The sequence below is a fragment of the Perognathus longimembris genome, chromosome 11, assembly GCF_023159225.1.
Source record: "Perognathus longimembris pacificus isolate PPM17 chromosome 11, ASM2315922v1, whole genome shotgun sequence".
Lineage (NCBI taxonomy): Eukaryota > Metazoa > Chordata > Mammalia > Rodentia > Heteromyidae > Perognathus > Perognathus longimembris.
In genome coordinates this window covers 33,324,249-33,348,365 of record NC_063171.1, presented here as the reverse complement: position 1 = coordinate 33,348,365, position 24,117 = coordinate 33,324,249, and the positions used below count along the sequence as shown (strand labels likewise).

Genomic DNA, 24,117 nt, shown 5'->3' with positions numbered 1-24,117 from the left:
TAGACACCAGTGTGCTTGTTGGGCATGATTTCTGGAAAGTATCAGTCTAGTATTAGTCTCCTCTGTGACTATTTGACTTTAAATTTGAATTCATTAAAGTACCATATTTAAAATCATAACATTTTAAAGTGGTGCATTCATAAACTGCTTTGTTGCATGGGTCACTTCTTTGTACAAATACTTAGATAGTAAAGATATATTTAAAAAAATATTTCTCTAAGCTGTATTGGCTACATTTCAGCTTCATGGTAAGGTCATGAGTGACTACTGAGTCCAACGACACAGATACAGAATGCACCCACAACACAGAAAGCTCTATCAGACACTACGTGTTAGTTATGTGATACACACAAGCTCATCCAAATCTGTTTCAGAAATAACGGTGATAGCTATGCTTCTCACTATCGTGCCTCAAGGGCCATAACTCCATGGTTTTCATCTCTAAAGCACCATATGTATCCATATGTGTACCATTGTGTACATTGCATGTAACACCATATGTATACCATTGAATCAGCACTCATATTTCTTATGGTAAAAACTGAGATATCCAAATGTCCTACAAGTATTGGGTTGGCTAGAAATCACAAATGATCACTCATCAGCCTGGTGGTTCTTCTTGCCAAAGCAAAGCCACCTAGGTGTCACAGTTTGTGGGAGAAACCTTATTGTCAGACTTGGGTTATTTTTCATTACATTTCCCAGAACTCTGAAAAATCCTGATCTTAGAATTTCAGAGGCCCTACATTTAGACAGCTACTGAAAGATGATCTCCGAGTCCACCAGAGTAGATGAGGCCACCTCAGGAAGACTGCACATCACGAGAGCGAGGCAAGAGCTAGGAACAGCTGTCTGTGCCAGCCCCAGCCCACCAGCTTGTTCCAGAGAGGCTTTCTTTGAGCTCAATTGGAAGAATCCCAAAAAATACACTGCAATGCTAATGCAAACAACTGAGTAAAGGATCAGAGGCTCTCCCAATTAGGGAAGCCTTCAGGGCCCAGTTCCCCAGGCCTACAACAACTGTCTTTAGGCAAAGAAGCAGTAGCCAAAGGTTATCTGAAGACAACCTGGAGATTATATCAGCCACTTGGCTATTTTCCTTAAATTCCCATTGTGCAAGAGCTCTTGAACAAGTGCTCACTTCTTAACTTGGGCTTTTTAACCGAGTCTGCCCAATTTCTGATGCTGGGTGACCCAGAAACTCAGCATGATTTGGGGAGAATGACTTGGACTTGGCATAATTTGGACAGATGTGGTTAATACCTGTGGACAGATGGTGTTCATCCGGTAAAATCAGGCACTTTATTGTGTTAATTAATCCAAGTGGGACCCTGAAAATACAATATTAGCTGAATTTCCAGTCTAGCAAAGTCACCCGTGCTTTCTTTTGGCTAAGTTGGAAATTCTATATCCTGGTATAACCAGAGGTGTTCTGGAAATCTCCATAAGGAAACACTTTTGATAAAAAAGAAAAAAAAAAGCAATGAAAGGCAAAGATGCTAAAAGATCTCATTTAAAGATGAAGGCCCCACAACTTAAATGGGGGTCAAGGGGATATGCAAGGAACCTAGAGACCCCTTAGCAACTCCCCCAGCTATCCACAGGCCTTAGCTGTAAGGAGCAATGAAAAGATTCTCACATGAAATTAGTTTAATTAGCACTTCTTCTTCCCCCCCACAAGCTAGAAAATGCTTTTATTCAAAAAGTAGTTCTCATCCTTTTGCCAACCTTGTATGTATGAAGGATTTCTGTGGGCTTTTGTTTTACCACTTAGCAGCTGTTCTTGCTAAGGAAGTGCCACTTCTTTCCTTTTGAGAAAGGTCAAGGCGTCAGGGGGTTAATTTCCCTCACTTTTCTGCCCTCTTCTCCAGGAGTCTTTGAAAAATGTTTGCATGCATTTGCATGGGGATTGAATGGAGAGAAAATGATGACTTATTTTTAACTTCTGGCTGCATAGTCTCTGGGTAATTGGCCAGAAGCCAGTTTGTATAGGAAGTAGAGGCTAAATCTGTAATCAGACTGACCTGAACTAATACCTCTGATATGGCATATCAGCTGACTGACCTTTGAACGTGGTTCTTCATCCATGCATAGGAATATCTACTTCTACTACACTAGTTATAAAAAGTGAATGGCTGGAATTGATGGCCAGGAAGAAAAGGCCCACGATGTAAATTGGAAGAACCCTCACTACTCAGACCTAGTTTTTGCCAAGTGTCAGACACTGTGCTTAAGTATGGCTTCATGTCTCCCTTTTTCTCACTCCAAAAGCTCCATATGACTTCTGAACTCCCAGTTGAAGAAGCTGAGGCTGAGAGAGTTAACATAAATCACTCCATTAGTATTCAAGTGGCTGAGGATTCAAAACCAAGATGGCCTAAATAGGGACACATGCTTTGTCAGTGTCCAAATATGGCTACCAGTCTTCTCTGTGGAGAACAATGAAATACCAAACAAATGCTTTTCTTGGTTTGGGGGTCCAGCCCACTTTTTCAAATCTCTAATTAATCTTTTGCTTAAAGATGTGTCCCAATTGAAATCCTTTTCTACAACTACTTAAAGATAATAATAAAATGATAAAATTCAGCATGTCCCCTCAATAAAATTCGGCATAAAGGGTATTGAATTGACTAAATAGTAAAGTTAAAATCAAGCTAATCTGTAAAAATAGATCCCGTTCTTCCTTTTCATATTTACTTAGTATGATCTTTGTTTTGTTGTCTTCTTCTCTTTCTCTGTATGAAGGCGGAAGAGACGGAATTTCAACAAGCAAGCAACAGAAATCCTGAATGAATATTTCTATTCCCATCTCAGCAACCCTTACCCCAGTGAGGAAGCCAAAGAGGAGTTAGCCAAGAAATGTGGCATCACAGTCTCCCAGGTAAGGAGTCCAGAGACCCAACCTGCATCTTGGCCATGCTGGGACTCCATGTAGCATCTTAGAGATCTTGCTTTACTGAACATGTAGGCCTTGCAAATTTCATCAGCTCAAATCTTCAAACGGCATGGTAAGCATGATATGTATAAGAAAGTGACCAAGCCAGGTGCCAATGGCTCATGTCTGTAATCCTAGCCACTCAGGAGGCTGAGATTTGAGGATCATGATTCAAAGCCAGCCAGGGCAAGAAGGTCAGTCCATGAGACTCTTATCTCCAATTAACCACCAGAAAACCAGAAGTGGCACTGTGGCTCAAGTGGTAGAGTGCTAGCCTTGAACTGAAGAGCACAGGGACAGCGCCCAGGTCCAGAGTTCAAACCCTAAAACCAACCAAAAATAAATAAATAAATAAAAGGTCTTGAAGTAACATACCTGGAAGAATAAGAAGAGGCCAGGAAATGTACAGTGTATAAACAGGGATAGTGCCCACCCTACTGGTGTGCTTCCCAAAACATCCCTTTGCTTTAAATAGGTGAAGTATTTCTTAAACATACTTGGAAAGCCAACAGTATCTATCATACTACTTTCTCAAATGAAGCCAATTCCTGAGCTTTCCCCCACCCCCCAACTCAGGAATGTTTAAAAGTCAGAGAATAAAACTAGCCTTTAAATGAAAGAGACGTGTACTTAAAATGTGTTTCCTTGACATGCTGATTCTATCACTGATTTCCTTCATCACTGATAAAGGGAAGGGATTTTTAACATATCATCATAAAGACATTGGAATTGTTGCAACCAATGTCATTGAAGTGTTCTCCTGTCCCTAGTGTATTAACCCCTAAGGTGCTGATGACTTGGAAAGCTACATGATATGAAGATTTTATAAGCCCAGAGTCTTCAACATGAATAGGAAGTAGAACAGTAGGCAGTATTTTATGTAGCTACATTTTTTTCTACTCTAAGAATCCATCTAGACTTTATTCATTCTCTCAACTCTGACTATGGTTTTGAGCAATAGTGGTAATTCTGAAATCTGCCAGAGAACACTTTCTTTAAAATTGTGTTACTTGTAAGAAAACCAAAACTAACTTCTGGGTCTTCTATTAAGAAGGGAGAGAGTAGTGGAGAAGAAATCCACCCTGGGGAGAGACTTACTTAATGTTTTTCATTCTTTGGTTTTAATTGAGCATCCGTGCTTCCTGGAGTTGGGTTTTGACTTCTGTGATTCCCCTCCAGAGGCTGGTCCCAACAACATGTGTATAGCTAAGTTAAATTAGGTTTATTCAGAACATGGAGCTCTACCAAAGGTATTTCACGCAGAAGCTTGCCAGGTCCTCTTTCCCAATAATCTGTGAGTGATTTTGCAGTAGTAAACATCCTTTGAAATATGCTTTCAGATAAGGCAGAATGTAGTACTCTTCAATTTAATCCAGACCTTCTGGGTGTGCTTTGAAAATCATTTCTAGTCTTCACAGTTCAGAGAAAACAAAACATGAATGGTCAAACTCAAAGAACTGTGTTTTTGCTGTTACTGTAACTATTCTTGTCCAAATTTAAACCCCTTATTTACACACACATACATACACACACACACACACACACACACACACACACACACACACCGATCAGCTCATATACTCAGACTTCAAGCATTTCCATTCTTCCTTGAGAGACTTTCTAAACTGCCTTGATCTTTTTCTTCTTTCTTCCAGTTACCTTTGAAAAATCTTCCTACTGTTATTTCTTTCTACCTTTTCCACTTATAAGTCAAAAGCAATGATAATTATGATTGATTTGTATAAGTAGCAAACTTTATATCAAGAAAAACATGAACTTCAAAGTACAATTACATGTGCAGTGGCCCTGAAATGTACCAAGAAGTGCCCCTTCTCTTCCAGTTTAACTGGTTGTGTTGGTGGTTTTTTTTCATTTACAATAAATAAAACATTTTATTATGGATTTTTCTCTCTTGTATGTTAATATCACAGTAATGCCATTTGATTTTTTTTAAAACAAAGACATGGCATTTCTGTTGTAGCATGGCCTTTCAGCACTACCCTCATGATGTTTTCACTTTGTGAATACATTTAAAAATACATGTAGTTTTGCAAGAATTTTCTTTATCAGCCACTGTTGTGGACATAAACTAATTATATATAAGCTGTGGTACAAATGGTGACCAATTCATTCTTCCCTTACCAAATTCATAGTTTGTTTTACAATTATATAAAATCTTCAGCAGCCTTGTAGTTTAAAATAGTTCGAAATCACATCTGGAATATGTGATAGTATTCCTCCCCAGTGCAAGAATTATGGGGGTAAACTTGAATTTGACTGTTCTCGATTCCTGTCTGGCAGAGGTCTTTTTGTAAAGGGAGTAGAGATACTGAATTAAGCCAGGACAGCTGCTGTGTGCCACATGAAGGAAATAAATTAACAAATGAAAGTACATTAAGCTTATTGTGTTTATTGGCTTTAACATTTAAAGCCTGGAATTCAAAAGAGTAATTAGTTGTGTGCTTGAGTTTTTCCTTATGTAGATAACACCAAGCTTTGCATGAAATACTCCAGGAAATCTATTGGATTCAATTATATTGATGCAAAGGTCTATTATGCCATTCACTAAGAATCTAAGTCCATATTAAATTGGTTTAACTTTTGAAAAATTGGAATTAATCTATGCATGAAAGCACCCATGTTGATATAGATTTATATGATATTTAAAGGCCTGTATGTTTTGATGGTACAAAACCAGCTTTAGCATTAATAAGAAACAGGCATGTCTCCTAATATGTTTATTTTAGTGACATAAATTAAGAAGTAAGTGAAGTTAAAATATTGGTTCATAATATGAGTTCTAGCTTAAGTGAACAGATCCTCTATGGGAAAATTTTAATTACTTTGGTTGTGTTTGAGTTTAGTTGTGGAATCTCATTTTATGTATTCGTTCCTTTTGAAGCCAAATTTTCTCATTGATTCCACAAAAAATCATAAATAATAAGACCAGTTAGCTTACCTCTTCAGTCTATAAGCCTTTTTCTGTTGCAGTGCTTCTGAAAGGTGAAATGGTAACTTTCTCCTCCTCTGTTAAACCACCCTAGGTATCAAACTGGTTTGGAAATAAGCGAATCCGGTACAAGAAGAACATAGGTAAATTTCAAGAGGAAGCCAATATTTATGCTGCCAAAACGGCTGTTACTGCCACCAATGTGTCAGCCCATGGAAGCCAAGCTAACTCACCCTCCACACCCAACTCAGCGGGTTAGTTTCTTCTTTGATTTGGAGGGATTTGTTCTCCATTTTTGTACTTGCTTTTCCTACATTGAGATTTTATTTTCAGTTTTGATTGGTTGATTTGTATGTCTAATTATCCTTTTTGTTGTCATTGTCACTTTGAGATATCCGAACATCAGTGTCTTACAATCTTCATCAGACTATGTGATGGCTTGAATTGATGCTTTTGTTTAAGTTGAGATACAAGTACATAGATGGGTTTTGATGAGACCTCTGAATTCAGAGGTTCCAAAAAATAAGTTAGACTCAGTACTTACAGACAGTTCTGTTAAGTTGGGTTGTGTGCTTCTGTTTTGGTTTGTTTTAGTTTCGTTGCTGTTAATGTGAAAATTTCATTCTGGTCTATTTTGCTGCCCAGCCACATAATGTTTGGATCACTTACTAGTGTACAATCTATGCAGGAACTTATTCTTTTATTTCTTTTTTTGCCAATCCTGGGGCTTGAACTCAGGACCTGGACACTGTTCTTACAGTTTTTTGTCCAAGGCTAGTACCCTACAATTTGAGCCAGAGCTCCACTTTTGGCTATCTTGTGCCTTAATTGGAGATAAGGGTCTCATGGACTATTCTTCCTAGGCTGGCCTCAAAGGATAATCCACACATGTCAACCTCCTGAGTAGCTAGGGACACAGGGGTAAGCCATTGGCGCACTTCAGGGATTCACTCTTAAAGCAAGTAACTTATTAGCAAAGGCTGGTCTGAAAAGCCAACTACACTTTTTTTTTCTGTACATTCTTCATAGTATTAGTCTTCATTGTATTATTTTTTCAGTGTTAAACTACAAAGAAAATTAACAATTCTTAATTCCCATTCGTATTCCAGTTTTCATGTTGTACTATCAGTCCGGTGCTCTGTCCTTCTTAGTTTGCTTTTGTGGATATTCAGGGTTTAGGCTCACAGAATATACTCTTGAATGTGCCTAGTGCCATCAATTCTGAATTTCCACAGTGTAAAATAGTTAGTATGCTGTGGAAGACATATTGGTTCCTTTTTTCTTGGAGAAGTGGAATGTGAGGGTAAAATGAATGCTGCCTTATTGAATTATTTGGCGTTCAATTATGGCATTTCCTCATAATGAGCAAGATAAATCAATTTGGAATGTATGATGTACATCTGAGAAAATGGATGACACCAACAAAACAATAACATATCTTATAGCATATAATATTTTTGACCCCGCAGCTTATTTGTTTGCTAAAATACATTCTTGTGTATCCTGTAATAGCTTATATTGGAGACTATCAGAGCGCTACACCCTGATAACTTCTGTGAGCCTCTAATTGAATATAATTTTTTAGCAAGTTAAGCCACTGGGCTGCACAAACATGACCTTCTCTTGTTAAATAGAATCAGACATAGAGAGTGGCCTGACCTTGGGAGATAGGGTTGTGATGAGACAATGCAGAATTCCATTGATCTAGTTTTCCTTTCCCAGGCCTGAAGGTGGGATTCCTATAAGGAGCATATTTACTTTCTAAAGTTTTGTTGTTGTTGTTGTTTTCTTCCTGTCACATCAGAGTACAGTTGACAAAGGGCCAGGGCTAACAGGCTCACTCACCGGATAGTTTTCTTCCTTTCTCATCTGGTCAGTTATTAAATACTTCAAGCCCAACACTGCACAGCAAGTCAGAGCTTTTCACTTGTCTCTTTGGAAGAAGTATAATTCTGTCAACATTAGCAAAAAATGTACTCAACGCTCCTGCAAAGGATATCATAATGCAAAACAGATATCAAAATGACTTTTTTCTGTCCCTGATAGGTCTGCATCGCAGATGGCTTAGCATGATTTATGACTAGTCCTTAGAAGAGCCCTGTGGACTCACTTCATTACTAAATCCGTAACTATTTATTCGTTCCTAAACCCCTTAAAAAAAAGAGAAAAGTAAGCATTTTAACCCCCTACTCTGCATTTAAGAATTATGTTGGCTCTTTTGGAATGTCAGTCTATGATTACAATATTCTAAGGTATTTTTCTGGTAGCTTAAACTTCATGTGACTAGTCTGAGCCTAAAGTAAACTATTATGGAAAATTTGAGCTATGTTTTCCAGTCTTGCCTAAGTTGTTGGAAATACTACACAAGGGAACCTCTTAGTGGTACTTTTTCTAAAGTAGAAACCAAGGAAAATACTATCATACATGTGCAACAACATGGAATCTAGAAAGATAAATGGCTTAACAGGAAGAGTTATAAATAAACTCTTCTGTATTTTCTTCTGCTTTACATGTAATCCAAATCATTGCACAGAGAGGAGTGATAAAGATTCAAACTCTTACATACAGTATTTATTACATGTGAAGGAGGTATGATAATCCATATATGAAAATATGTTTTGGTAGCGTTTGAAGTCCAACATTCTTTGAAACAGGAGGATTTGAGGTCTTTTGGTTTTGTTGTTGTTTTGTTTTTCCCTAGAAGCCTTACTTACTGTAAATTCTCAAGTCTACTGAGTAGCCTGGAGTTTACTTTACAAGTAAATACTGCCTCTTTCTTCATTGGCTTCCTATGAAAAACAGCATTTTTGTATCTTTTCTTAGGGCACTTCTCAATATTTCCAACCTCACCTCCTTCTCCTTAACCAGATTTCATAATTTTTTTTAAATCACATAGAACTAGGAAAGCATTTAGAGACATTTTGGTGCTTTAGAGTTTATATCAGCACAGTGGGCAAAATGGATGGAGCCCAAAGGAAGACTAGAAAGAAGGAACGAGACTTGTCCAAAAGAAGTCAAAGAATGGAAAACACTTGAAGCAATCTTAAGAATCATGGACCCATGAATTCTTAATTTCTTTTTTTGCTGATATTATGAAGACATGAATTAAGGCCTTTGGTAATAGCAAGAGAGTGACCTAACTAAGCTTGCATGGTAAGCCAGAGCATCGAAACACTTAAAAAACGGAAGATGATCACTCCTTGCATGACTCCAAATGGCATAGGAGTCCAGTTTGATCAGACTGATTGATTCATCTATCTGAAACAGTGCTCTCTAAAATACAGAAATTGAGGCAATATTCACTGTGTGACTACTTCATGGAATTTATGTACATCTCAATGAGAAACAAATGAGTTAATAATACTTTGAAACACTTGTGTTTCTTAACAGAAAAGGCTGAATCTGTTATTATCCTAGGTTATTGGTTCTCAATGAGGGGTGAATTTGGACCCCAACAGATACTTGGTCATCTCTGAAGTCAGTTTCACTTATTATAGTTTTAAAAGGAAGGCATTGCTGGCAGTAGTGCAGAGACAAGCATATGGCTAAATAGCCTACAAGGCACAGGATGATGTTCTCCACAAGAAAGAAAAATCTAGCCTGATGTCAATAGCATTGGTTTGGGCTTTATCGTTATTCCTATTTTTGGAGTATGAAGTTAATTGGTTTTGTAGGTGTGTGGTTTGTTTTCTGATATTTGTTTTTTGTTGTTGGTTTGTTTTTTCTTTTTGATATTTGTTCTTTTTTTTTCCTTCTTGTTCATTTGTTCTTTTCCTGAACAAACTTAAGTCTCCTAAAGATTCTTTCAAGTAGAAACACAACCTCCAGGAAATTATCACATGAACATGGATGTTAACACGCCTCTACATGGTAATCAAAGATGGTCAATTATTCTGTCTCTATTTAGTGAGGTATAGATAGGACTCTGCCCCAAATATCAAGGCAGCAGTTTAGAAGTAAGCCAATTCCTAAGCCAAATTCAGAACCTCTCAACGGATAAGTATGTCTTGAAATGTGCTTCTAACCATTGCTGACTACTCCACGAAGCTGGGGCTGTGTGCAGGTAAGGTTCCCGAATGATCTCAACACACCAGAAAAATCTGCATCCACTCTTGGGGAATTCCACAGCATCTGTGAGACAGCAGCCCACTCACTTCATCACCAGGAGCTCTGTATTCAACAGGAGGCTATCTGTTTATCCCATGATCAGTTCTTTCCAACCTCCAGTGCTGGATGAAAAACTTGACTTCTCTTTTTTCAGATTTAAGTGTGGATTTCTGTCTGCTTTTACTGTGGTATTATTATTATTATTATCATTTCTACTTTATTGTGGTACTCGTGGCACCTGGTCTCTCCTTTCAGCACCATCACGGCCTCTAGTTACTTATCAGAGTCAGAAGCCATGACAGTGTGGAACATGTGTGCAGAGACATTGAAATGCTGAAACAGCACAGCCAAGTGCGCAAGGGACAATTTCTGCAATTACTGCTCTGATACAAATGCATTTGTACATGGAGTACATTTATATGCGCATATTGGTCTCTGTGTATATTAGGCAGCCAGACATATTTACAATTTATCTATGCACATATATTTTTTAAATCATCTGTGTCAATTGCAGTGTGTGTCTTGTAAATGGCACATTCCATGTCTTCATGGCTCCGTGGAGGCCGTGCTATTCCATATCAGGGTGGCCCCCTTTGGGGAGGGGGGGTCTTCTCCCATTGCACAGGTGTTGTGCTGATTTCCAATAAACAACCAGGCATGCATACAGCATATGTGTCTGTTAACACGGTATTTGAGTGGGAGAGAAATAAAATACCTGGCCTTCAAACTCAACCCACTAGGGATGGGGTACTCAGGATTCTTGCTGACACATAAAGTTATGGTTTGAGTTATTTGGTGGTGATGACATCTAAATATAAGCATATACTGTGACACTTACTGCATTGGCTTCTGTTATTGGAGTCCTATTTCTGTGATTACAAAATAGAATTTGATGGGAATAGAAGTCATGTGAAGGTCTGCATTATATACAACCACACAAGAATGGGATTCGTTCTTTATACTATTTCTTCATCTGAAGGTTGGGGAGAATGCTTTCAAAGATTTCATGTTAATGGAAGAAAATTCTAGGCCAGAGTTTTCATCCCATTAACTGAGTGTTGGTCAGATCTTCTATCTGTTTTGCTAAGACTCAACTTTGGTAATTCCTTTCAAATAAGCTAAGCAGAGAAGTATGTACTAGATGAGACAGAGTCCTTTGACCAATGCTTGAACTATTACTCTCCAGAAAGCATTTGTTTTGCCCTGGGAAAGCAGGAATGAAACAAACTAGCATGAAACCCTTTTCCTACATGGACAATCGGTTAATGTAGTAATGAAGACCTCTCCGCATATGTATACAAACCCCACAGAACAAAGAAAACTGGAGATGTTTCTTAAGTCAGAGTTGTCCCCAAGTTTCTTAACCATCTGGTTTCTCTAAAGGCTTCTGCTTTTGAAGTATGATTCTATTCTAGGCACACAGAGCATAGTGGCAGTTTAGCATGCATTTCTTTAAGTGCTCCTTCTGTGGGGGAAAGAAAAGGTCTTCTCCTGTGCTTCTCTGCAGCTCTTCATGAGGACAGGGCAAATGTCTAAGAGAGCTCAAATTCCCATCTTGGGAAAAGAGAAAGCAGGTGTCAGAGCTGAGGCCTAAGTCATTATTGGGCAATTCCACACTGGTGATGGCTGTCTCAGAATACAAGAGCAAGAGAGCAATTGAAGCAATCTACTATTAGAAACCACAGAGTGCAACTGACCTGGGTCCCTGAGGTCTCTCCTTTTCCAGGCTAACGTCATGTTTTAACCAAACCTTGCACGTTGAGCTTTCTTTCCTAATGCGCTGAGCTGCACGATGACTTCAGAGTCATATTATGCTTTTTGCAAGCCCTTGTGTTTAGATTGAGCATGAGCACATGTTACTACAGCAGAGCCCATGGAACCTGGGTGGTGCCAAGAATAGACCTAAAGGCTAACTCTCTGAATGAGGCTTTCATCTCTAGAAGGTGAAAGCCAAAATAGTTATCTGCCCTTCTGGAGGCCCCCTTGCAGAATGATTGTGATTATCAGCAGCATTTCATATGTCATGCATGCCTGAGAATTCCTGTCCCATTATTCTACTTTAAACTTCTCCATCCTGGCAGGGAGCGGGGAACAGTAGATCATTCTTACATGTTCTTACAGTCTGAGTGTTCTCCTGGGCTCTTTGCCACCCTGAAGGAACTTTGACTTCTTCCTGGAAGTCAGGAGTATCATTAGACCCATTGGCCAGGGCCAGGCTTAAGGTGTGACATTGCCTTTATGCCCTCTCCTCCCATGTACTTACTGCTCCCATGTGAGTGGATGAGCTCAGCAACAGCATGGTTAGAATCCCATTGAGTAGCTTGGGTGCTCTGCTATGCTGACAGAATTATCATCACTGGTCAGCCCATACTCTCCATCTTGTGGCCCTCTGGGAAACCTTAAAATTTTAGAGACATGAAAGATCCTAAGTGGACTAAGTTGAGAAGAATGAAAATCTTCTTTCTCAGCTTGAAGTTGCTAAGAGAAACAGTCTTATCAACAACATATTGAGATGTAGCTTCACATAATTCCCACAGTTTGCACCCTTCGTTGCTTGCTCTATTCTTCATGCTACTAACCAGACTCTAGAAGTTGTTTTTATTTTACTTTTGTTTTGGGGGGTTGCTTTGCATGTCATTTCTCCTCTTGGCTGTTAGTTTCGAGTTGAGCTTTTTCCTTTCTGTGATTCAGGTGCCTCACTCTTTCCTTTCCAGGTTCTTCCAGTTCTTTTAACATGTCAAACTCTGGAGATTTGTTCATGAGCGTGCAGTCACTCAATGGGGATTCTTACCAAGGGGCCCAGGTTGGAGCCAACGTGCAATCACAGGTAGGGACCCAGCCAATATGCACCAGGTGAATACATTAAGAGTTCAAGAGCCCCCAATCGTATTGGCTTTCTGCTCCTGTCCAGAAAGAGAGAGACAGAAAAAGAAAAAGAAAGAGAAAAAAGGAGAGAGGAATAGAGACAGTGCTAGAACAACCAGAGTAAACAACGAGTTTCAGCTATGGTCATAGGAATCTGTGTCCATAATTTGTTAACACATTTGGCTCTGGCTTGTCAATCCTGCTAGGAGGGTAGAAGAAGAGAGCAAATTCAAGATCAGGTGATCCAGGTATTTCAAGCAAGTAGAACCAATGTGTGTTCAATTTAATACAGGGAAAAGGAGGAGGTGTTCAATCTGTCATCTCCATTTTCAGGTCTCCCTTCCATTTGTTGGTTCCCCATGCTCAGTATTTGCCAAAATAAGGAAATAATTTATAGATAGGCCAATGTGTTAATATTTCGTGGTTTTATTTTAAGTATTAGAACTACCAAGCCAGGTTGATCAAATTCATCTTCTTAGTCATCCTTGAGGTCAACAAACTTGGGTTTCTGGTGATAAATGTAAGTCCATGTTGGGAAGCAGAAGTCAAGTGATATGTAAAAATCTCAGTGCTCCTTGATAAATGGATCACCTTCATGACTTCCCAGGAAGCCATCTTACTATCTCCACATGAAGCGTGACATGAGAGAGTAAAGTCATATGCTCTGGGTCAGAATTAATCTGGAAATCCATTTCCATGTCAACCCGATTTCCCACTATGCATGTGGAACAGAAAGCATTCCATAGCTAGAATCAACAACTGGTGATTTGGCATCTTTCTCAAGAGACATGGCCCAGGAATAAGTCTGAGGTGATGCAGTCAGACTTTGGTCTAGAGACTAAACAACTGAATGTTATTTAAGCACTCAATAAAGAGGGTTTTAATTGCATTCTCTTCTCTCTGTGAGATGGCAGCTGAAAGACCTCTTCTCAAACTTTACTTTTGTAGGATACCCAACTAAGGAAAGGCTGTATGGAATAGTCTATAGGGAACAAAAGCGGGGACAAGGGAAGTTTTAAAATCCTCTTTCCTCTAAATCCCTCTGCTATGCAACCTCTGCCTTCCCATTCAGCAGTGTGGAGTCACAATTCACAGTTTCAATGTTGAAAATCCCATTTTTTTTTTACCTGTTTTACTGTCTTGCCTATGGAAGTCAAGACTGAGAACATGTTTGGCACGAGGAGTCTCAGCCTCCGTCTAATGGAAGAATATCTCCCATTAATTTGGCCTTCCCCAATGGTAGTCCCTAAGATGGTGATTATCTGCCTCCCTTCCCCTGCATCTCTCTGACTAATTCCCTCTTTGTTGTTGTTCCTCTGTTTAGGTGGATACCCTTCGCCATGTTATCAGCCAGACAGGAGGATACAGTGACGGACTCGCAGCCAGTCAGATGTACAGTCCGCAGGGCATCAGTGTAAGAAAATAAGGCTTCCCCCACTTTTCATTTTTATTCTATCACTACCAATTATTTCAAGGCCATGGGGCCCAGAATGCCACTTAGTAGAACTTGTCTTAGCTTTACGGTCACCTAGTTTCTTGTTTCTGTATCGGTCATGCCATCGGCAGCATCCTACCCACAACAAAAGTGGTGATTGGGCAGGCTTCATGCAGGCAGCTGGCGTCTAGGGCTGTCAGACACAATCAGTGTTTGCATGGCACCTGCGGCCACATGCATTCAGCTGAGAGGAGCTGCTAAACAGGTGACACCTAGTACAACAGTGGTAGGAAATGTCACCATACGCTGGGGCCATGGAACCTGGAAAAGAAAATCTGTGGTCAAGATCCATTGCATCTAGATCTGGGGCTTGGAAAGAAAAAGATCGTTTTCCAATCTGTCAATAGACAATTAAAAGAAATTGACACAGAGGCTGAGTATGTGGAAGGGCTGGGGAGGGGTTCAGACCATCTTCTCCTTGTTCTTGGGTGTGCTGGCGGCTCCTGACTAGCATGAAAATTCATAGCGACAAGCTATGTCGCATAGAGTGAAATCGATCAGACAGACACAAGGAGACCGAGTGTAGATTTGGGACAGCAATCCAACTTGATTTCTCAGATCAATCGTATGCTATCTCAGCAGTGGTGACAGCAAGTGGGGACAAGAGGGCAGCCTGGAAAAGGAGGCTGTGCTTTTGATCAAGGGTGATTTCCTGGGCTTTTAGAGGCCACATGAGGTGGCAGAGAGGTGTTGGTTCTGAGAATGATGGTTGGGTAGTGGGAATCATTTATACTGTTTGCTGCTATTGTTTCAATTAAGGTATATTAGGGATGGAGGGAAGGGCTAGGTAGACACGATTTATTCATGCAATCCTTGTCTATTCTGAATGGAGGCATCATGGCCCCTTTAACTCAGCATGAGTCAGATCACTCCTCATTATGAGCAGTCTGAAGGGAGTCAAGAGAATACCACTTGCTCAGGAATAGGTTGTTGTTGTTGTTGTTGTTGTTGTTGTTGTTGTTTTAGATTAGGCATTTTTAGCCCATAAGAAAGAAGGTATGAGGACTTGAGTACGCTTTGAACATGTCACCTTCTGAGAGCGAGATTAGCCTTCTCTGGAATGATTTAAAATACAGAGGTTGGGGGAAACATCTCTGAGTAGATGATTCAGAGGAATGGATTTCACTTCAACATTCATTGCATGTCTCTTTCTCATAGTCAGAGCTCTCAAAAAAAATGTTGTCTGCCTCTGAAACACAAGAATTCCCCATCATAAGAGCGAGCACAGTTTGGCTAGTGACTTGATAAGAGGGCTGGAGAAGGGAGACATTCATCAAACTATGATTGTATTGGTGACCTAAAGAATACTATTAACTAGTTGCACAAAGAGGTTACAAGTCCATAAGTCAGATTATAAGTACAATGCACGTTGATCAGTGACACCCCTTTCATTGTTCTCTCCCACTATGCCTCGTCCCTAAAAATTATTGGTTACTTTTAAGGCCACTTACATTAGGAATTCTTTCTATTATACCTTCCTCAGGCAGAATCCCTTTTAAGTTATTATCATATATATCAAGTCTCTCTTTGGGGACAGAAGATGTCAGAGCTAGTCCTGTGAAGCATACTGTAGGCCAGTGTGCCCCTTTCTAGACACTGGAGGGGGAGAGATTCCATCTTGTCCTTTGCAAGCAATACTAATCGTTATCACTGTCAGAATGGCTGAATTGCTGGAAAGCCTGATTAGAAAAATACAAGGTACTATGGTGGGGAAGTATTTCCCCCAACATGGATTCCAAATGAATGAGGTAACTTGGTCTTTGTGTGTAGCATTGAATACACACATGCGTTTATATTCCCTGAGTTGTTCTGAGATATAAGGTAGACTTTTCCAAAGAATGCCTCATTCTGCATAAGTGGAAGAGAGAAACAGAAGGAAAGGGCAAGCATGTGGGGACATGAATAGAGGCATCCTGAAAAACAACTGAAGAAAGCCCATGTGACTAGGCAGGAAGTGAATCTGACAGCCATGCTATTTGGTATCTTTCTTTCCTAACTGGGCAATGAAAGAAAAGTGCAGCTCTCAGACTCGGGTGGAGGGCGGGAGGAGTAGGTCAAATTGACCCTTCTGATGTCATTGGTGGGCTGGGAATCATTTCTGAAATAGTATAACCAAACATGTGCAGACCATTATGTTGGATTACATAAGTCCACCGCAAAATGTGGGCTTGAAAATGCCACTTGAAAGAGTTTCTCATTTTGCATTAATTTTTGTCTCTTGCTGTGAAGTGTGGTTATTTCATTTCTGGGTCTTAAATAAGCAGGCTAAATGAATCCAAGACTGATCATGATAGGCTACATTCCTCTGGTACCAAATTTAAACTGTGCCACCTTCAGGAGAGTAATCTAATTATCATGTGATGTATTTTTAGTTGATCATATTAGGTGCTGAGATACATATATGCACTGAGGAGGGCTATGGTTGCTAGGGGGAAAGAGAGAGAGAGAAGGAGAGGAGACAAGGGCAGGAATGGAAGGTCCGAGCCAAGAAATAAAAATAAACAGCCCCTAAATCCAAAGCAGCAATGGAATTCCCAGCTGGGTTCTGGATTGTGTTTCATTTGGTGGAGGACGTTTTCTGGGCAGCCTTTATCCATTCCCCTGGCTGAGTTTCCACAATATCCATATCGCATCCAACTAGTGTCAATGTTAAGTCCCATAAAGTGCAGACCATTTGTCTTTAAGTGAGCATATAGGAGTAGCGTTGCAGGGAGCAGTAGTGTGAGTACTATGAGGGTATTTAGGAAATGCCCATCATAGAAACTCAGGTACCGATAGGCAAAGCATCAATCTCTCCTCCCGAAAATAGGGGCAGTAATTCTCACCCCTCACTACCTCAAGGGTGCTTTAGGGAAAATGAGAAAGTAAGTAGAAAAGGGCTTGGCAAAGCATAATTTGTTCTACTTGAATGCAGTATGAAATGTTATAAGTGATAACGTTCTAATTTGACCTTTCTCTCCTTTTGTATAAGCAGTTTTCACAGTAGGTAGTTCTTAGTGAGGATAGGTTAGGTCACATTGTCACTTACTTTTTTCTTCTCCTGTTGGAAAAGCAAGCTTTTGAGATGGATATTGTATTTTGCAAGGCCGGAAGGCCCCCTTCCTTAGCCACTGTGAGTTTTAATTATACCTCCTTAAGAACTTTATATTCTTCTATGACAACAGGCAATTCTTACTGGTTTTAGAGTTGCTCTCGGTAATGCAGAGAGATTATTCCTCTTCTTGTCAATCAGACCTACTTAAAGATTGCTTAGCTATCAGTCTTCCTTTCCATTGCCCCTGCCACCATCCTATTTCTAGAAATAGTTCATTAACTAGACTTTTGCAACATCTTTCTATCACTGTCTTTAGGTTTTCCTCTTTCCTGCAGGCATCACTTGAATTTTCTCATTGCTTGTTCAGAAATCACCAGTGGTCCTTACTACCTACCTAAACAAGCTCAAAACTCATGTCCATTTTCTGGCCCCAAACTATCTGTACTTCCTTTGTCCACCCACCTTCAATGTAAACTCCTGATGCCAATCAATGTGATTTGGCCACACACTTTCTCTCCTCATTAATTATATTCATGTATGTATGCCATCTACACCAATGTCTTTTAGTACCTACCATACTTCCTCCATCCTTTACCATTAAGAAAATTACACTTACTCTCCCAAGCACAGATCTTCCTCAGCAGCTTTCTTCTTAACCTTTCTTTATTTCTTCTTCCTGCTCTATCTCGACCAGTCTCCGTCACTGTATTTCTGTCTCTCTACTACAACACACACTTCCCTTTCCTTACTACACATAAGTATACCAAACATATTCAATTGTCCTTGTGTCTTTCACTCTTACATAATATATGTATGATCATAAATCAGTTAGAGGCCTACAATATGTTTTTTGAATGAACACATCAATAGGAGGAAATACTAAAAATGTATTTGAATAACCACTAGCTACACCAAGTATATCAGCTATGTGGTGTTTACCAGTAACTATTACTTTAAATGTTTTACTCATTCATAAATACACTGTCTTTTTAAATCCAAAAATGCTTAAGTGTTCTAAAAAAAAAAAAAAAAAAAAAAAGAGGCCGAGACAGGAGGATGGAAAGTTCCAGGCCATCCTCCAGAAAAAGAAAAGGCTCTTCAAACTTTTTGGCTGCTGGATTTTTCTGTAAAAATAACATTCAGATCAACATTAAACATAGGAAGTTATATGGTGGTACTAGAGAAAAATGACCCCTTGAAATTCTTAAGTCTTCCTATCCTAAAATAGTTCCTGGCATCTTTTGCTAAGAGAATCTCTGTGAAAGCATATTTTTCTTTTTTTTGGGTGGGGTGTTGCAGGAGTAACCATTGTTTCTAGTAGGATTCTCTTGCCCTCCCCTCCTAACTGTGGGAATAGAGACTCCAAGGACAAGTTGGAGGCAGCTGGGAGCAAATTAAAAGGAGAAAAGATGCATCCTTCTATGGCTTTTCTTGTGAGGACTCATGTTGCCTTTCTGAGTATTGCTTAATTTAAGCAATAGTAGAGAGATCCTTCAACTCGGGATTCTTTTTATTTTCTTCAAATTTTTATTATCAAACTGATGTACAGAGAGGTTACAGTTTCATACATTAGGCATTGGATACATTTCTTGTACTGTTTGCAACTCGGGATTCTCTGGGTCTACGAGAATGACCATTGCTTCTCACTGTTAGCACAAGAGACAGCAGACTAACTTTCTAGCCTCCCTTCAAATTGCATTCTGGGACAGAAGAAGCTGTAGTCTCACTCCAAGAATGCTTCTCTTTGAGTGCTCAGAGATTTGTCATAGATAAGAGTATTACCCTCTAGGATCAGATGGGTTATTTTAAATTGTTTTAATATGTGAGGTAAGGGAATGAATTTTCTGCATCACTCCTGAATGTAGATAACCCTATAGATCTTACTTATTCAAAACTTGGGGGTGGAGGGGATAGAAATAAAGCTTTGGTATTATCTCTTGGTAGGCAATGTGCCATTATAACATGAATTTATTATGAAAGGTCTCATGAATTTTTGCTTTGTAATAATTATGGTAGTGCGATAATAAAGATGAAGTCTTTATTGTCATAAAACCTAATAGACATATTTTTGTTTTGATTTTTCTTTTCTCTCATGATAAGTGAAGAGGAAAGAAAGAACATTTGCTATGTAAATCAATAAAATATAAATCATTAGCACACAAATATTCTCCTGTTTAAGAGAACACATTTCAGACATTCGGTTATTGCAAAGTTTACTTAGGAACACTTGGCCTCGTGCCAAAGTCTTAATTTTTTTCTTAACTACATCTGAGAGACCGCTTTCCACTTAAAATAGGTATTAAGAAGATTTTGCCACATACGAAATTATAGGACTGGGAAGTGAGAGTAATAATTAAAATTCAGATGCAAATCCTTAAAAACACATTTGGGTTACACCAAGTTTTAATTCCATTTTACCAAACTGAATTTGAATTTTGAAGGGATTACATGGTACCCAGATGTGCTTCGCAGCTGGTTGCCCTTGTATACCTTCTGGTCCTGTGACCAGGGAACAGCCCTAGGCTAGAGAAATGAAGGGATGTGAGGAGAATTGAGGAGTGTGAACATGGTGGACCAGACTTTTAAAGGTTTGCAGACAGCAAGAACAGAGTTTTCAGGAAGCCTATAGCCCAGCTTTCCTTCATGATTGAATCCCCTGCTTCTTTTATCAGAAGATGGTTAAAACTTAGCACCAGATGGTCTCCTGAATCTAAAATCAAAACCACGTTTTGGAGTTTTCTTTAGCCCACAACAATTAAAGAAGTAACAATTTACCCCTGGCCATGTAAAATCCCTTAACATATACTGAAAACAAATAAGTCCAGATTTTCCAGTGCCTTATTCATGTGTGCATTCATTCATTTATTTCATTCATTCTCATATTCTCTTATTTCCATATTAACTTACTCATTCAATAAACATTATCGTTTTGATCTTAGGTGCATACTACTATGTCATGTACAATCCAGGTCAAGCTGCAGAAAACCAAGATAATGTGAGACTCTAATGCCAATCAAAGCATATTTTCCCTTTTTATTCTCTTTAACACCACTTGGACTCACATTAGATTTCCTGTTCTTTGAAAAGGGAAAAGATCAACTATGCTCTAGGAGAGAATTTGAAGAACAATGAACTAGCTCTCTGGACTTCAGAAAATACTAAGCAAACTACATAAGCAGAGTGGGACTGTAAGAAAAATGGGCATCAATTTCTCAGGTGATCCTCATCTCATTAGATCTAGCCTGTTCTCTACTCACCTCCCAGAAGGAGAGTCCATGTTGTTAGGCAAGCTTGTCTTTAGAATATTAGAGCTCTTTATTAGAAATTTCTGTTATTATAAATTGAGTAATTAAAAAAAAAACCTCTACTTAATCTCTGGCTATGGATGAGTCTGGGGAAGTTCTTTTCCTCATTGCTAAACATTAAATATTTAGATCTCTAGATATCTGAATACATTCCAGTTTGACAGACTGTGTAAATAAATGAATAAATGCTTTCTTCAACACATATTTACTGAGAACCTTCTAATGTCTATACCAATGGGACAAACATAAAAGGGACAAAGTTCTTGCTCTCTTACCACAAGACATGTCTTTGAGTCCATTTTAAACTCTTTCTATATAGTCTTAGTCCTTTTGTAGAGGCTGTTTCAGTCCTCTCTGGCATCTGCTTCCTGGCTATTCCTCTTCTCTACTACCCCACTAGTATTCAAAGTGTGGCCAACACCTCAGAGAGTTTCCGAGCTGTGAAGAATCTCAGGCCCCATCCAGGCCTATTAAATCAAATGTTACAATTTAACCAGATACCCTGGTAGTTCTTAGGTACATGAAGCTTGAGAAGCTGTGCTCTAATAGTCTTTAAATGTTGTTTGGGGCTTGCCTAAGAGAAGAAATTAGCATTACTTTCTTTACATTAAGGATACCACTGTCTTCAAATTTTTCCAACGTTTATTTTAAAATTTTGCAAACATAAAAAATGTTGGATTTCACATTGTAACCAGGAAACTTACCACCTGGATTCTGTCATTTTGTTTTATTTTTGTTTGTTCTAGTTCTCCTGGCTTCATCTCACATGGCATCACCCACCTTCCCTTCATCTATTCAACCATCTTGGTTTTTCTTTATGCATTTCCAAGTATATTGCAGCTAATAGTTCCATTTCTTTCAAAGAAATACTACTGAAATGTATATCATAAATACCATATGATATAGAATATTTTACTAGAGTTTAATATTGAGTTGTAGGATTTTTTCACTCCTGAGGCAAAATTTTGCACAGTTAAATTTATGTAAAGCCTAAATATATGTTCTCAGAATTCTGATTGATGCACATTCGTATTCAGTCTACTTTCCTTTGCCTTCTTGTGTTTATGCTTCTTCATAATTTACAAAGACAAACCAAAAAATAAAACAAGGGAAAGGAAGAAGACCAGGACACATAATTATCCAAAATATGCTGGTCTTTTCTAAGTGGCCTACAGTTCCCTTTCTCTTCCAACTTGCCTTCCACCCTCTTCCTATCAGAAAGGCAAGCACTGCTATAAAAAAATTAAAAAGCCACATAAGTCAAATAAAACTTTTTCAGGTTCTGATCTGACATGCTTACATTTAAAGGCACTTATATCTATTTTTCATAAGAAAACTTTTAAAAATATGAACTCACGGTATTTGAGAATTGTAGTGATTTCTTCACTTGCTAGATATTATATTTCTCCTCTCTCAGCTATTATTTCTTACCTTTCTCCATTACTGCCCTTGAGCTCAAGTCCAGTTCCTCTTCCCTTGCTTTCACAAACTTACAGTTTTTCTTATATCCTCAGAGTTACATAGTTGCCTGAGGTTGTAGTTACTTCTTCTTAGGGTAGTGATGGGTCATGAGAGTAAGAAAGCCTATCCTCAGCCTTAAACTCAGAGGTCACATTATAGGGGGATAAAGCTCTAGTGGAGGAAACCTCAGAACCTTTTCTCACCAGAGCTCAGAGCTTCTGGAAAGATCTTCTCCCTTCTCTAGAAGGGAAAAGGATCAGAAACACTACTTTCTGTGTACCTAGAGTTTGGATGCTGAGTCTCTCCACCAATATCACCTGCCAAGAATATGAATTCCTACCATTTATTACTATCCATATTAGAGTCTGCCTTTGTAAATACTGTCAATTCCACTTTATGAACAAGGAAACTGAGTCTTTGAAGTATTATGTATTTTACTCAAGATCAAACAGCTAATTAGGTATTTTACTCAATGTCAAACAGCCAGTAAGTGACAGAGCCACGATATAAACCCTGAGCAGTCAAACTCCAGAGCCTCATTCCTTCCTTTTATTCTCACAAACACTTAAATCCCTAATAAATGAAAGGAGCTGACAAGAACCTAATAGTGTGAGAATCTGTTATGTTGTCTGGTGGTCAATATTTTTTCAATCAAAGTTCTTTTTTAGAAAGCTAAGAATTCAGTTATTCTACTGAGGTATATCCTCTCAAGGTATCATGGAGAAGGTGTATGTCTAGTCAATTATTTTAGTAAATCTGGAAAATTACCAAGGCAGGCTATTCTAAGATATGCCTGTATTATGTCCTATTTAATTGGCCAACTTAGTGACTTAAAAACCTACAGAAGATAGAAAAGAGACTATAGGACAAGCATCTCTCTACTTGATGGCTCACTTTAATAGAAGCCAAGATATTGATAAAGGTAGTTTCATATATATATACGGAGGGCAGTAAAATGAAAGAAAGAAGACACTTTTGTTAGAATTTAATCAATTGTACTTGCTAAATAAGGATGCTAGGAGGTGGAACATGTGCTGGGATAATAGCCATGCAAGCAGCAATGTTGCCCAGACTGACAGAAAGAAGAAGGAAGAGCCACCTTTGCTTTCCTGAGCCAGGATTTTTATTAAGGGTATACCTTGATCACTTGATAACTTTTAATAAGTTAATAAATATGCTGGTATGCCAACACAGTGAACTATGAAGAAAATCAGAAATAGACAGAAAAAATAAACGGCATAAGCAACACAAGGTAGTACTAAACACAGAGAGAAGTTGGAAACTAAGGTGTACTAATCAATTACTCCTCAATGGAAGAATGACATTGTCAGGAACGCGATAACATTGCATGTGAAGTGACAAAACAGGTTGAAAGCAATTAAGATACACAGGCACTAAAGAGAGAATGATAAAAACAAAATAAACTAGGATGAGTAGTTAAATAAATAACATCAGTTAAGACACAAAGAGTAAAAAAAATAGATCAATTAGTAATATAAGGGGAAGTCATATAAAACTAAATTAAAGAACAATTACAAAACAATAAGGATAGAAAATTAACCACCTAAAATGACATTTAATAATTGTATTAATAGGTGACACTTACTGGCTTCTTTCTGCGTGTTGGCATATAAAGTGCCTGACACAAGTATTAATTTGCTTAGTGGGGTTTATTTTAAAAATTAGAAGGTTTTGAAAAACGTAAGCCAAATAGTTCAGAGGCAGGGAGCCTGGCATCAGAACAGCAATACCAACAAAGAACAGCATGCTGAAGGCTAATGAGATAGACCTGCAGATTTCCATTTTCATCCCTTGTCTAATGTAATCATCAAGCACCTGGCCCCATGATTCTCTTTCACTTCCAGTCTAGACTGCTCATGAGAATCCTGGTGATGTTCCCTTCCTGTCTTGATCTAGATGCATTGTCCTTTCCTAGGGGTTCCTCTGTAGTTAAACTTTTGGTTA

General features: G+C 38.8%; 1 protein-coding gene across 7 annotated transcripts in view; it reads left to right on the top strand.

Annotated features, from left to right (window-relative positions):
- Pbx1 (PBX homeobox 1) overlaps positions 1 to 24,117 on the top strand; it is a 293,956-nt gene that overhangs the window by 228,830 nt on the left and 41,009 nt on the right. For 5 of the 7 annotated variants that reach the window (XM_048357480.1, XM_048357483.1, XM_048357479.1 and 2 more), the window contains 4 exons: positions 2,746 to 2,881; positions 5,980 to 6,139; positions 12,707 to 12,819; positions 14,182 to 14,271. In XM_048357480.1, the coding sequence (XP_048213437.1) occupies positions 2,746 to 2,881; positions 5,980 to 6,139; positions 12,707 to 12,819; positions 14,182 to 14,271 (499 nt within the window). The remainder of the gene's footprint in view (positions 1 to 2,745; positions 2,882 to 5,979; positions 6,140 to 12,706; positions 12,820 to 14,181; positions 14,272 to 24,117) is intronic. The other 2 variants (XM_048357486.1, XM_048357485.1) reach the window with 1 other exon arrangement.